This window comes from Dendropsophus ebraccatus, chromosome 2 (assembly GCF_027789765.1).
Source record: "Dendropsophus ebraccatus isolate aDenEbr1 chromosome 2, aDenEbr1.pat, whole genome shotgun sequence".
Lineage (NCBI taxonomy): Eukaryota > Metazoa > Chordata > Amphibia > Anura > Hylidae > Dendropsophus > Dendropsophus ebraccatus.
Genome location: NC_091455.1, coordinates 89,819,581 through 89,835,315, shown reverse-complemented (window position 1 = coordinate 89,835,315; position 15,735 = coordinate 89,819,581). Strand labels below are relative to the sequence as shown.

At 42.6% G+C, this 15,735-nt stretch overlaps 1 protein-coding gene across 4 annotated transcripts in view; it reads right to left on the bottom strand.

Moving 5' to 3' along the window:
* Positions 1-15,735, bottom strand: part of MBOAT1 (membrane bound O-acyltransferase domain containing 1) — a 59,184-nt gene that overhangs the window by 20,427 nt on the left and 23,022 nt on the right. The window contains exons 1-5 of one of the 4 annotated variants that reach the window (XM_069957936.1): positions 13,950-14,001; positions 7,236-7,306; positions 5,289-5,434; positions 3,392-3,469; positions 916-1,011 (exon numbers count right to left, since the gene is read on the bottom strand). In XM_069957936.1, the coding sequence (XP_069814037.1) occupies positions 916-1,011; positions 3,392-3,423 (128 nt within the window). In that variant the 5' untranslated portion in view covers positions 3,424-3,469; positions 5,289-5,434; positions 7,236-7,306; positions 13,950-14,001. Of the gene's footprint in view, positions 1-915; positions 1,012-3,391; positions 3,470-4,341; positions 4,362-5,288; positions 5,435-7,235; positions 7,307-13,949; positions 14,097-15,735 lie in introns of those variants that run through there. The other 3 variants (XM_069957938.1, XM_069957934.1, XM_069957935.1) reach the window with 3 other exon arrangements.

Genomic DNA, 15,735 nt, shown 5'->3' with positions numbered 1-15,735 from the left:
CCCTTTCAAGAGTTCAAAAGGGGATAAAGTTTGTTCTTCCTTTTTTTAAGGTGAGGGTTTTCTCATGAATACAGGCCCTGTCATGGATTAGACAGTATACTCGAAATCTCCAGTGTTCCCGTCACTTTATGAATAATTTTGACATGCCACACAGGGGCGCCTTAAAGGAAAATTGTTAATTTCCCAATTTCCTATTGGTCTTTAAAGGACAAGTGCCATGAAAAACTTTTTCCCAGTAATTGAAGCACATTACAAAGTTATATAACTCTGTAATGTGCTCCAATCACCTATCTGCCTCCCTTCCCTGTCTTTTCCCCCCTCCACCCCCCACCAGGAAGTGTCCTAACTCACACAGACCTGATTACTGTCGTCACCGTCACCAAGCTCTTCTCTCAGCTCCTTCTCCTGTTACACTAGCCTCCCCCCTCCCCTGCCTTGTCAGGTGACAGGCTTGCTCAGCTCCCATTGGCTGAACAACTGCAAGCCATCACTTGGACTGGGGAGGGGGGGCTGGTATAACAGGACCTAGAGCAGCCCTCCTGCTGATGACTCATCCTCACAAGAAGGAGCTGCCTGGTGACAGTGAAGGCAGTCATCAGGTCTGTGTGAGTTAGGACACTTCCTGGTAGGGGGAGGAGGGGGGAAAAGACAGGGAAGGGAGGCAGATAGGTGATTGAAGCACATTACAGAGTTATATAACTTTGTTATGTGCTTCAATTACTGGGAAAAAGTTTTTCATGGCACTTGTCCTTTAAATGGTTACTTACTTTTATTCATTAGAAACTCCCCATGCTATAGCTCTGGAGGTAAACGAATAAAAAGAAATATTGTATTATCCAAGTGTTTGAAAGTGAAGACCAAGACCAGACAACTCCTTACAATTCATCAGCTCTTGAGCAGACAGCTTATACTTACCCAGAAAAATCAGTTGTGAGGATGCCATAGTTGAATATATACACTCGGTTAATCTGGCATAGTGTCAGGTATCCCATAGCAAGTATAAAAGAGTAACTGAAAAATAAAAGCATACGAGACTACACATTGAACAATTCATTCTTATAAAATGCACATTATAATACTTTATTACTACTATGTAATATTATTACCACACTTCTATATTTCATGTGTTTTCAGGGAGAATCAAAATTATATGGACAAATAGAAAGAGAAAATGCAGCAGATAAAATCTTAGCAATACGCCATCAGTTGAGGGCAAACTGGTCAATTCAGACTTAAAATTCACGTCCTTATAGTGAGGGTCTGAGTGGATGTCCGCTAAGATCAACAACCTGGACCAGGAGATAGAAGGAACCAATATGTGCTAAACAGGCTGTCTGTATTCATCAGGTGTGAAACTAGGTGCCGCACCAGGTATATAGATAGATTTATTTAATAAATCTATCAGTATTTTAGGAGTGATACCTATATTGGCAGAGAAAAAATTATTAGAATATTGATCTTTTGGGATTTAAAAATCACTTAATCAGACAAGTTTACAAATGATTGTTAATTTACCAGTGAGTGTGAATAACTGGAAAGGTTTTATCAATTTGAATTCCCACACTTTATGGTGTGTTTAGACAAGATTTATCTGACAGAGCCAAAGCCAAGAACAGACTACGAATAAGGAAGAGGTCATAAAGGAAAGACTGAGATTTCTCCTCTTCTCAAATCCATTCTGTCAGATAAATCTCTTTGTGCAAATGCACCATTAATCTCTGTCTTTCTGGTAGTGACTTTTGAGTACCTTTGAGTCTGTCATTCTATGGTATGGTTTTGAAAAATGATGTCCCACAGACTTCTTTTTATGGTGTGTCTATGTAAATTTATTCTAGACTCTAGTCTAGTTTTGTTTCCCCAATGTAAATTCCCGTGGAGCATTATGTACATTTTATCACATAAACCACATTAGAGGATGAACATGAGAAAGCATCAGTGATTGTATAATCCAGTGATTGTATAGGTGTCCACTAACGGTACCCAACTGTTCTTCTGCTTTTTCTTATATTCCTTAAGGCTTTTTCTTAAGGAATCTTGTGGTTCTGTTCTTCTATTACTGAACGGTAGCCTTGCTGTAAGAATGTCTCTCTCAAAAGATGATAGAAGTTGTTCTCTATCTTTATCATCAGAACAAATCCAGATGTATCTTAAAGTAACACAGTCACCCCCTTTTTGCATTCTGACTTCTCTTCATAGATGTAAAGGGTAAATTTAGCAGTTTTCATAACTTACTTTACATCATACGTCATGGTGCTTGTTCAAGTATAAAATGATCTTTCATCATCTGCAGATTGTGCTAAGTGGGCAGGGCTTCACACCAACTGTGACGCTTAGCCCTGCCCACAGCGCCACCGTATGCCCTACCCCCTCCGCGACTTCATTGGCCCCGCCCCTTTGCCAACCATTGGAACAGGCTGGCCTAAAGGTCTAGGCCCCACCCCCTCTAGGTCGGCCCATACCAATGGGCATCAGCCCCATAGACCAGAGGATAAAAGTGTTATAAGGCTGGGAAAAGAGCAATTTTAAACACGGGGAAGGGGGCCATTCACTTAAATAACACACATTACAAAGTTGTATAACTTTGTAATGTAAATCCTATTTAGACCAAATACAACACAACATATATGTCCGGTGTGGCTACCAGCAATATACAGTATAAATCCTACAGAAATGGCCTACACCAAAAAAATGTATGCAACAACTATTAAATATAAATATTTCCTTTATTCAGTAAATAACAAATACACTGGTTTAAAAATGGATGTGCAGAGATAACATAAATAAACCACAGCTTACACCTGGACCCTTATAATATATTGAGAGCATCTAGGCAGCATTGGAGAAAAACTAGATAAAGTGTAAGTGCAATGTAACTTTGTAATGTGTGTTATTAAGTGAATAAATGTCGAGCACCGCTCTACCTCTTTAAAGTGACTAAACAAGCATTTGTTATTTGGGGCTAAAACCCAACTTCTTTTTGCATTGGTGCTGCTATGTCTTGCATTTATAACATGAAGACAGCTGTAAAACAAATTAGGAACTACAGTATCAGACATATATAGCACTATAAAGTGTAAACTTTCTCTATGCTGCCTACAGTCCACTTTTATGGTGTGGATGATGTCAGTGGAGGGAAGGGTCAGGCTTGCTTGATCTTTGTGGTCTGGCCTTTTTGTTTCAGGAGAAGTAAGCTGGTGCCAGAGTTGTCTGGCTGTTGCTCGCCCATCCCTTCCGCACAGACAACATATGAAAGTTCAGCTTTGTCGAAAGTTCATGTATATGGGAAAGTAAGAAGAGATAACTGTCAGCAGAAGGAATCTTCGTCTGACAGTTATTAAAAGTCTATGCCAAGCTTAAGGTACCACACTGTCGCTTTTTGTGCTTTCCTTACCTGTGAACATTTTCTGTACTTGCGAAGATCATAATGGAGTAGCTCAAAAACACTAAAGAAAATATGTGCAGAGAGTACCTAAAATATTAAAGGCAAAAATAAAATTATCACAAAAATAGTCAGTGGGCTCTTTGAATTGCATGCATGCACACTTCAGACTAACAACTATTATTTCTAATATTTCTTTTTCAAACACTGCAGACACTGCAGTGGAGTGCTATTTCTAAGTGTACCTGTTGTTTGTAAAAAAAAATTTGACTTTTCAAAAGCTGTGATCTGGAGATAGAGCGTTAAGCGCTGTCCTCTCCCAGCTCTGTGTCACTCGATCAGTCGGGCTCCGTAGAGCTCGATTATAAGTCCCACTAATCATGTGACACAGTGCCAGGAGAGGACCGCGCTTAGACCGTTCTTCTCCTATCTCCAGATCGGTACGGATCTGAACACTCAGACCTGTGCCGATCGAAACTTTTGACATGTCTCTATGAACCTATTCATGATGGTTTTTCTCATACTGAAGCAGTAGGGAATAGCAGACCCACATCTTCTCTGTGCACTCGGCTGTTCTCATGCTGTGTAACCCCTAATAGCTTTTCCAGAGGCTGTGCCGAACCACTATAAGTTAGTTATTGAAATTTGCAAAAGTCTTTTAATTGCCTAAATTTTAAAAAAAAGTTACAATAAAAAAAATAAATAAAAAAAAAAAAAAAGTGGGGCTTATAATGCAAGTCTATGGAGCCTGACTTTTTTTTTTTTCTTACACAGAGCACGGTGAAGACATGCTGCAGCATGCGCATTTTTTACATATCGCTATGACATTTTAAATGTTTTTACAAACGACAGGTACATTTTAAAGAAAACCCTAAAAATGAGACAATGGGATTTGCATGAATGTGAGTAACCATGAATCAAAATAAAAGCAGAGAAAAAAAAAAAAAAAAAAAAGATTTTACCGCTGCTACTCCATCAATCCTTGTTCGGTATGGTGGTTGGAACTATTCGTATCACCAGAATAGGAATGCAGAGGACCTCACCTGTGGGCAATCAGGCATTGCAACATGGATAAACAAAAACATATTCTAGCAGGCCAATAAAATCCGGTATTTATTGTAAATGTTCCATAAAATCATTACATACAAAGAAGTGCAAGTTCCATAAGGATGCTAGACTCGTTTTGGCTCGCTCTGAGCCTTGATCACAGTATCTTATGCTGTAATCTAGGCTCAGAGCGAGCCGAAACGAGTCTAGAATCCTTAGGGAACTTGCACTTCTTTCTATGTAATGATTTTATAGAACATTTACAATAAATACCGGATTTTATTGGACTGCTGGAATATGTTTAACCAGAAGAGAAACCTTTGCCTTCAAACCAAAAACCATTCTGCTCAGAAATGTCTATTAAATTGAATATGTCACCATGTTCATGTGGTCTTATCGGAGTGCAGCATGATGTAGTAACAGGCAGGCTGATTTTAGCAGTGTGTCTTTTATATGCAACTATAGTCTACTTCTTGATAAATTCACTGATTAAATCACACGCATCTCGCTATTAGCGAACCCCATAGTCACAAATAGACTAAAATCTGGGCACCACATAGGGCACAATGAACATTCCATTACAATTAGGTAAAAATCAATATGTATCAGACCATAACAAATATATATGATATAAAATCATAATCCAAAAAAGCATATCATTTAGGGTATGTTCACACCCCTAGTAATATAGGCGGAGTGACACACGACATGTCAATTCTTTGAGTGGAGAACAGCTGGAGCGGAGGCACGTGAGTCATCCCACAGAGACACTGAGTCAGGCAGGATTTCGCCGCGGAATTCCGCCGATATTACTCAGTGTGAACATACCCTAATGCAGTAAAAATAAACATCTATAACTTACCATCCAAAGCAAAATACTGCAAGGTAAACACCAACAATCGTGGCAATGCCATGACGGATAGTAACATGTGCTTGTCTGGGACTTAGGTAAGTACGAAACCACACAGCAGTTACAAGTGCAAACAGCTGACATGTCACAAAATTGACCTGAAATAAGAAAGATTTTAGATTTAGCTGTAAATTGCAAAGCCATTTCATTTAACTCAGCTTTAATGGTAAATTCACACGGGCGGATCCACCGGGAGTTACAAGCACGAAATCCGCAGCTAATCCGCAATACACGTATTATTCTTATTATTATTAATACGTGTATTGCGGATTAGGTGCCTGAAACTCCCGGCGGATCCGGCCGTGTGAATTTACCCTAAGGGTACAAACACACACACACTGTATACGCAGCTTATTTACTGCTGCGATACGCAGCAGATTAGATCTATATAACTGAAAACAGCATCAAATCTGCTGCAGATCTGCTGCATATACAGTGTGTGTGTGTTTGTACCCTAAAGGAGTATCCCAATCGAATATAGCCACGGTGATTTAGAAAAAAATGCTCTATAAGGGTGCCTTCACATGCACCGTATCGCTGCGTATTTATTGCTGCAATCCACAGTGATACTGATTGCTATAAAGTCAATGTATGTGTATTCTCGCTGCGTGTTTGGTGCGATTTTTACATGCGAATTTTGATTTTTACATGATTTTCACAGGAGAGTTTAACACCACAAAAAACGCAGCTACTTTCGTGCGAGTTTCATGCGATAAATAAGCAGTGATACTGTATGTGTGAAGGCACCCTAAAGCAGTGTGAAGTGCCTGCTAAGCATGATCTTTCCCCAGCTCTGTGCACATGACTAAGGGTGCCTTTACACAGAGATTTATTGTGAAGCCAAAGCCATGAATGGACTACAAACAGGATACAGGTCATAAAGAAAAGACTGAGATTTCTCCTCTTTTCAAATCCATTCCTGGCTTTGGCTTCAAAAATCTGTCAGATAAATCTCTCTGTGTAAAGTCACCCTAAGGGCCCTATTCCACAGAGGGATAATTGGCAGAATCAGGCTGATACGTGTAATAGTGATGCGCGACCGACGATTCCCCAAACACCTGACACCTTACCTCTCCCTGCTCCCGGTCTTCTCTCCTGTGCTCCACAGCTTCCCCCTCTTGGCTGCTGAGCGCCATGTCAGCTGTCTAGGAGTGGGGAGAGGTAAGGTGCCAGGTGTTTATGCAAGGGCTGCATGGACATCGCTAACGATGTGCATGTAGCTTTTACTGCCTGATTATCTGGTCATAAAGGAAAGAATGGGATCTATCCTCTTTTCAAATTCATTCCTGGCTTTGGCTTAAAAAAACTGTCAGATAAATTGGTTAGATATCTATGTGTGTAAAAGGACACTTAGACGGACCCCCAATGTGAGTCTATAAGACCATCTTGTGCACACAGGGACAGTTGAGAGAAGCAGTCAGCTGCACGCTTCTCCCCACTTGTTCTAGTGACTGGTCAGAGTCATTTTACAGGTCAGACCTGTTTTATTTTACAGGTCAGAGCTACACAATCTTAGTCAGATTGTTTTAATGTTATGTCCAATTGTGTATACTAGTGTTCCCCAACTCCAGCCCTCAAGGACCCACAGATCATGTTTTGAGGATTTCCTTGGTACATAACAGGTGATATAATTATAGAGTGTGTCAGGTATCATCACAGGTGTTCTCTGTATGGCATATCCTAAAATTCTGTAGGTGGTCCTTGAGGACTGGAGTTGGGAAACACTGGTGTATATGACATATACGTTCATACTGTATGTACCAGTTTTATTATTTTTGATAGCATAAAAACTAAGCAATTATTAGTGTTTCCCCTTACAGCCCCTTACTTTAAAAAGTTTGGTGGTCTGTTGGACCACTTGATAATTTACAGATGTATCCAGTGCCAAACATAACCTACCGGTGGATAACAACATGCTGTTGTCACTACTTCTTCACTGACTATTACAAGTAGCCAAATACTGGAAGCATCTAAGCATACAAATAAACACAAATATAAAAATGACAACACAGACGGAAAACTGTTATATTCAGGTTCTAAAGTACTTGATATTTCTCACCACTATCTGTGCGTACCAAAAATAAAATGTGTGTACACATGGGTCAATTTATGACATTGAAAGTAAAAAAAAAAAATCATCAAAAATGGGTCTTCTATTGAAAGAAAAAGTCTGTTTAATATTTTTCGTCACCCAAAGGAATAAAACGAGGTAATGATTCAATAAACATAATAAGGCGTGTTTTTTTTTGTTTTTTTTTAACTAAATGATGTTACTTGAGGGTAAAATACACCAGTAATTTGCATTAGAGTAAGAATTTGCAGCAGTCCTTAATTTAGTCGAATAATAATAGTGTCTCTGCTTGTACAATTATATAAGCTGGCAGTCTGTAGCTGTAATTATTCTAAAAAAGAGGAATCACCTTGTTTTCTCTTTAACTTTGGTTTGGGCTACGCTCTGGCAGCTTGGCAGATGCCCGCACTTCTCCCTCCAAGAATTACACACTGATTCTGCACAGCCCTCTGCCTAATAACAGCTAGTCATCCTTCTCAAGCCTTCCCAGCCTCCGCAATGGTTGGCAGATGGAAAGCCACATACACATCCTTGTTAAAGTGGATGAGGAAAACAGATAGGCAGTTTGCTCTTGGTAGTTTGTGGTCAGCAGCAGTACAAAAATGTCAATGTGGTTTTCCTTTTACAAAATAAAATAGATACATGAAGTTTGAAGTTTAAAGGATTCCATTAAGGGCATTTCATGTCAGTGTTCCATGCAGAACATGAACGTGTGAATGCGGCCTTAGGCTGGGTTCACACTACTGAACCCGAGCGGAGAATTTCCGATGGATGCCATAGCACCTACCCGTTTACGGCCGCACGCCTCTCCGCCCGTGCGGGGGCGCCCGTGAATTCTTTTGGCGGAATGCGGAATCCGCCCATGCATAGAATGGTGTCTATGGCACAGGCGGAGAGGCGCGCACCGGTGAACGAGTACGCGATACAGAATCAGTCGGAAATTCTCCGCTCGGGTTCCGTAGTGTAAACCCAGCCTAACCCTTCTGGAAACATTCTAGCCACAAGGGGGAAAGTACCAAAAGGAATGACCACCAGGAGGACCTACTTACAAAGCTCATCTAAGACATAGGGCAGGGGGAAAAAATTGGTCCCTGCATTTTTTGTATATCTCCATGTTATCACTACTTAGGGGAACACATTTACAGTTACCCCATATCTTTGGCATCCATATAATTGTCACAGCATGTATTATAAATATGATCATTCTTATTATAGGTCACTTAATTGCTTAGCTCCTCCCCCAACCCTCATGGACAGGTAACATTTTCATGTGCAGAAGCTGTAAGGTGGGCCCCCACTGGTGGCCCTAGGCACCCAATGCTGACACTGCAAACAAACCCTATGATCATGGGTTCCTATGATCTTGATTCAGTAGAGGCGGCAGGTCCGGCCTCTAAGCCCAGATGAGAAGCTGTTATCACCAGGGAAACCTGTTCCAGAATATACACTAACAGACTCAAAAGAGAGGTTTTGAGCAGGAGTACCCCTCTATAACACCTGTAAGTCCGGACTGAACACATGGACAGGGGAGGTTACATTAACCCCTTAAGGAAAGACAATTTTCGCTTTTGCTTTTTCCTCCTTGTGTTTAAAAGCTTGCATTTTTTCACCTACAGACCCACATGAGCCCTTTTTTGCCCCACTAATTGTTTCATTTTTTGCGCCATGATCTGTGCTTTCTATCATATATGCAACTTTTTGATCGCTTTTTATTACAATTTTTCTGAATGTGATGTGACCAAAAATGCGCAATTTTGCACTAAGGAATTTTGTTTGCACTTACACAGTTCACCGTGCAAGATCAGGAATGTGATAATTTAATAGTTTGGGTAAATACACACGCAACAATACCAAATATGTTTACTTTTTTATTTATTAAAAGTCCCCCTGGGGGATTTCTAATTCAACTAAACTAATCTCTCATATAGATCAGTGTAGTATACATGATACAGTACTGAGCCATTAGACTTGAGATTTTATAATAGAAGTAAATTACAAACCTCTTGCACTTTCTGGCCCCAGTTGATTTGAAAGGGAAAAAAATGGGGAACTACCCTTTAATAAACAGTGTAACAACACATTCCTAGTATACAATAGCCAGTTTATGTCCAGTTTCAGGTGCGACTCATAGATGACAGGTAATGTCAGACAATTCTGTTAAATGAAAATTCCCTTATAAGTAACCAAACCTGTTCTCCAAGTACAGAATAAGAAATAGAACATTAGTACATTACAAACAAACTTTTCAAGAAAAAAAAGCTGAGGACTCATCAAACATACACTCCCATCTCAGCGGCAGCTTTGCATAATACATAGTGTATATACTATACAAAGGGGTGCTAAGTGACCGAGCAGTAACAAAGTTCACACATTAACAGAAAGCAATGCAAGTATTTAAAAGAAATCTGTCAGCAGCAGCGGCTTACTGTATAACATAGGCCAGCGAGGGAAAGCTGCATAGCTTCAAACTAGCTGCAAGCTGGTGTTAAAAGTGAATGGGGGTAATAAATGAAATATTCCTAGAAATGCTCATTAACAATAATCAGCCCATGTAAAAGAGCGTTAAAGGGAAACCATGATCAGGTTAGATAAATCTAACCTGATATCTCCCTTTTGTGCAGGGGGCACTGAGGGTAAGAGGCCTATTCCACGGGAGCGATAATCGGCCCAATTCGGGCGATTATCGATCGGTGGAATAGAGAGAACGATCAGCCGATGATCGTGTCATCGGCTGATCGTTCATTTAGGTTTAAACCTTAAATCGTTGTTCGTCAACAGCACATCGCTACGGTGGAATAGCGGTGCGCTGCGGCGACCGACGATCCAAGCAGCATACATTACCTAGCAGGGCTTCTCCTGCGCTCCGTCTTCCTCCCCGGGTCCCGCGCGCAGCAACAACTCCAGAGCAGCCTGACTGAGCTGTCAGACCGCTCAGCCAATCACAAGCTGGGACCACCGCGGCCAGTGATTGGCTGAGCGGTCTGACAGCTCAGTCAGGCAGCACCGAAGCTGATGCTGCGCCGCGGGACCCGGGGAGGAAGACGGAGCGCAGGAGAAGCCCTGCTAGGTAATGTATTGCTGCAAGGACATCGGTAACGATGTCCCTGCAGCCCTCGCTAAACGATCATCGGGGCGTGGAATAGGCCCAGTAAACGAGTTTATATCGTTGCTCGGCCCGTGGAATAGTGCCCTAAGGGTAAAGGCCCTATTACACAAACAATTATCGGTCGTATTCGGCCAATAATTGTCTTGTGTAATAGGAGACAATGATCAGCTGAACGATGTCGGCTTATCATTGTCTGTTGTTTGTATTTGCACATGTTGAAAGACAAACGACTAAGAGTCCATTTACACTGAAAGATTATCTGACAAATTATTTGCCAAAGATTTGAAGCCAAAGCCAGGAACAGACTATAAACAGAGATCAGGTTATAAAGGAAAGCCTGAGATTTCTCCTCTTTTTAAATCCATCCCTTGTTTTGGCTTCAAATCTTTGTCAGATAATCTTTCTTTGTAAATGGACCCTAAGATCTAGCGATCACTCAGGCAGCCCCCCCAGCTCTTACCCGCTCGCTGACGACGCTTGTAATAGTGGGAGAAGCAAGCGAGGAGCAAATAAGCGCTGACAATGCTCATTTGCTCCTCTCCATCACCTTGTGTAATAGGGGCCTAAGTCTCTTACCTTCATCCTCAGCACTGTTTCCTTGTATTTAGTAGTTACTTCCTTCTGAGCAAAAAAAGGATTCCTGAACGAATTCCTGGCGGTTGTAAAAATTAAAAAAGCTGATTTATTGGTAAAATCCAGTATAAAATCATGCATAAAAACGTCAATAACGCGTTTCAGAAGTTATAACTCCCTTCATCAGATTGCATCGATTGTACAATCTGATGTAGGGAGTTAACTCCCGAAACACATTATTGAAGTTCTTATGCATGATTTTATACCATTAAAACAGCTTTGTTTAATTTTTACAATTTTCATGAAACAGTTTCTGGCAGTGCCAGGAGTTCATCCAGGAATCCTTTTTTCCTCAGATTATTGCCCAGATGACTAGTCATTGCTCTCTCCCTGCCTTGCGCACATGATTAAAAAGCAATTTACCTTGACCTGAAGCTACGGAGCCTGGAACTACCGATATAATAGGAGGCCCAGCTGCGCGGTCTGTGCAACTGTTATGGGAGCCTATTCGGCACAAATGAACTGATTGGTTCCCTTTAGGGCAACTTTTAGGGTACATTTACACACATAGAATCTGCTGCAGATATTAATGTAACTAAATATTTGCTCACTACATCAAATCTGCTGCAGATTCTGTACAGGTGAATACACCCTTACACCAGACAGAAATGCTTGCTGTTTGCTAAGATCATGGTTGGGGCTTTTATAAAAGACACTGGCCCATTGCATTTGATGTAAAACAGAACTGGTGTTCAACACTTAGAACTGTCCCTGTAGGTAACTAGTGCAGGGGTCTCTCTATTGAAATCGACAAGAGAAAAAAGTAGCAGATGTACAATAATTATTACTACATGCTTTAGTATTACAAATCTGCAGAATGCCCACAAAACTATTTTCATTTCAAGTGTATCTGTCACTTTAAAAAAAACTTTTGACGTAGAAAGGGCAAGGGTCCTATTAAACAAACCTATTTTTTTACTGTTGCCTATTAACGATCGCAAACAATCGCTTTTGGGAACGACCTTAAATCGTTTACCATAATATACAGAATAGTCATTATCATAGCCACAAGAATGACGCCAGTGTTTAGAAGAAAAGGAAACATCGGCCAGAGAGTGACCAACATCTTACTCAGTTATACACGGCAATAGCTGCTCTTCTACTCGATGCCAAACAGTGGCTTTCAGATTGTATACAGAATGCCTTTCCTCTACATTCCTACACGTTCACATCAGCCCTGGCCAGGTGCTGGCTCTTACTTACCAAGGCTAAAGAAAGCTCGGTCTCTTCCTGGTGCCAGGTGGTGCCAGCATGTTACAGGTAACCACTGGTACACACCTGCCTACTGGAGGAGCTAAGTGTGAGTCTCACTTGCTATTAAACATGTCATTTTTGTGAATTGTGAACATCTGCAGTTTCATAAATATTTATAAGAGTAAGATCTTACAGGATGCATTTATTACCGAATGATATAGAGCCCTGACAAACGCTGCTTCATGTTCCAGCAAATAAAAAAGGAAGTAAAAGAAGGAAGAAGTGTATTCACGCTGTACGGCTGCCCTGTCCCACCTCACCTCCAGCTTCACCCCTGCCTGCTGCCATAGTCATATAGTCACATGGCAGAAGAATCATACCTGCTGTTACAATCCCATAGGGCAGACACTGGGGAAGAAGGTTGTTTGTCCTGAAATCTAATTAGATAGAGGGTGGGGTCTCCCTCTGTCACCTCATTGCCCCCATCTTCCCATGACGTGTGCTGATGGCTTGTCATGGTAGCACACAACTGGATCTGCCATCTTAGTACTCCTATTAGGTTATGCCAGTGACAGAGCTTAAAGTGGTTATCCCAAGAAAGAATCTTATAGGGACTATCCAGGACTAAAAATAAATAAATAAATAAAACAAAATACATAGCCATTTGAGTCAAAAACAGCACTACCCTTGTCCTCGCCTTGTTTGTGATATTACAACTTGACTCTATTCACTGCAAGTTTCTGGATGCCTCCTTGCTTCCCCTCCAATTCCTATTCCTGCCTGGCTGACAGTGGGAAGCTGAGTCCCAGGCAGGGATGGGAGAGGATGCGAGGAGGCGTAACAGCTCTCAGCAGTTCAGAAGCATTTATCTATGGTATGGAAACACAGACAGATAGATGGAAGGTACCAAGTGTCGCCTTGCCCTAAATATCATACAGTGTCAGCAGAGGACGGCAGTAGCTGTGTGGTTTTCCAATCTCGGATGGCCTCTTGTAATAGCCCCCAGGATAATGCAGAGAGGCACAAAATGCTGCAGTGAAAATGTATTGTAGTAGACGAGAGATAAAAGAAAATAAAAGGTGAAAGAAGTTTAATCAAATGTTAAAAAAAAAAACAAGGTGCAGAGATGTCAGATGCCAGAAGTGCCAGATCCAGAGCCCACAGGATCCGCCCCTTCTGGTGATGGCGCCATTAATGCCAGCCTCTAGTACTGGGCTGCTCACATTGGCACAATCCTCAGCTTCTCAGGTTTAATACAGGCAGTGGCTATCAGGGATTATACTGTGAGGGGCTGATGATTGTAATAACTATGTATATATAGAAGCTGAGGCACTCCTGCCTAGGTCACCTGCAGCCCCCTGGGAGGGCACATGGCTGGCAGCAGATGGTGACTGACTCATGTACACTATATACATACCGAGGAGGAGTCCTGACTGCCACACATGAATACAGTGAGAAACCCCTCTAAGAGATTGTGCTGTTTGTGCCTGAACTTGTTCATAGACCCCAAGATAAGAAGCGCGGAGTGATGGGGCGGCAGCCTGGTGTACAGGGAGGAGACCACTCCATGTAACAGGTGACAGAGGAGGCCGGGGCACTGCTATCTCACCTGCTCCAGGGGCATGTGCAGGGCATCGCTGAGCGGCTGCAGGACGGTGGAGCCCGTGGTCCGGGAGAGGCTGCTGCCCGGCGCCTCCATCACTGATGCCTCACCCTGGCAGGAGCGCCGGCACCCGGGACATGTGTACACACCACACACCCAGGAAACCAAACAACCCGTATCTGTGGCAGCACGGGCCCCGCCCACCTGATCTCCGCCAATCACAAGTAGCCTGTGTCCCCCGGGTGGGGCCGCTCACACTCGGCGCCCTCCGACCTTCCCTGCGGCTTGTCAAACCGGGTGAGTGAGTCTCCTTCGGCGGGAGGCGGAGTGGTCCGGTGTGCGGAGAGGGAGGAGGGGAGCCCGGCGGCCGCTGTGCGGTGCCTGCCCGTGTGACTGACAGCTGTGAGCATCCTCCATCCCGGTGTCCTCTGTACGGTACCGGTGGATGTGACGAGTTGCATTGCAGCCTTGTTCCCCGGCTCTCCGGCATTACTGAGCGGGGAGGCGGAATACCAGTCAGTGCATAGCCGGCAGCCCCTGTCCTGTCCCCGCAGCGGGCTCAGCGTCCTCCCGGGCTCAGTGACCGTGACAGCACCGTGTAATTATAATGCGGCCGTATAAACGCTGTATAGCGCAAACATATACGAGTGCACCTCACATACATCACTATATAGCGCCCACATATACGGGTGCACCTCACATACATCACAATATAGCGCTCACATATACAGGTGCACCTCACATACATCACTATATAGCGCCCACATATACAGGTGCACCTCACATACATCACTATATAGCACCCACATATAGAGGTGCACCTCACATACATCACTATATAGCACTCACATATACAGGTGCACCTCACATACATCACTATATAGCACTCACATTTACAGGTGCACCTCACATACATCACTATATAGCGCCCACATATACAGGTGCACCTCACATACATCACTATATAGCGCCCACATATACAGGTGCACCTCACATATACAGGTGCACCTCACATACATCACTATATAGCGCCCACATATACAGGTGCACCTCACATACATCACAATATAGCGCTCACATATACAGGTGCTCCTCACATACATCACTATATAGCACTCACATATACAGGTGCACCTCACATACATCACTATATAGCACCTACATATACAGGTGCTCCTCACATACATCACAATATAGCGCTCACATATACAGGTGCACCTCACATACATCACTATATAGCGCCCACATATACAGGTGCACCTCACATACATCACTATATAGCACCCACATATAGAGGTGCACCTCACATACATCACTATATAGCACTCACATATACAGGTGCACCTCACATACATCACTATATAGCGCCCACATATACAGGTGCACCTCACATACATCACTATATAGCGCCCACATATACAGGTGCACCTCACATATACAGGTGCACCTCACATACATCACTATATAGCGCCCACATATACAGGTGCACCTCACATACATCACAATATAGCGCTCACATATACAGGTGCTCCTCACATACATCACTATATAGCACTCACATATACAGGTGCACCTCACATACATCACTATATAGCGCCCACATATACAGGTGCACCTCACATACATCACTATATAGCACTCACATATACAGGTGCACCTCACATACATCACTATATAGCGCTCACATATACAGGTGCACCTCACATACATCACTATATAGCGCCCACATATACGGGTGCTCCTCACATACATCACTATATAGCGCTCACATATACAGGTGCACCTCACATAC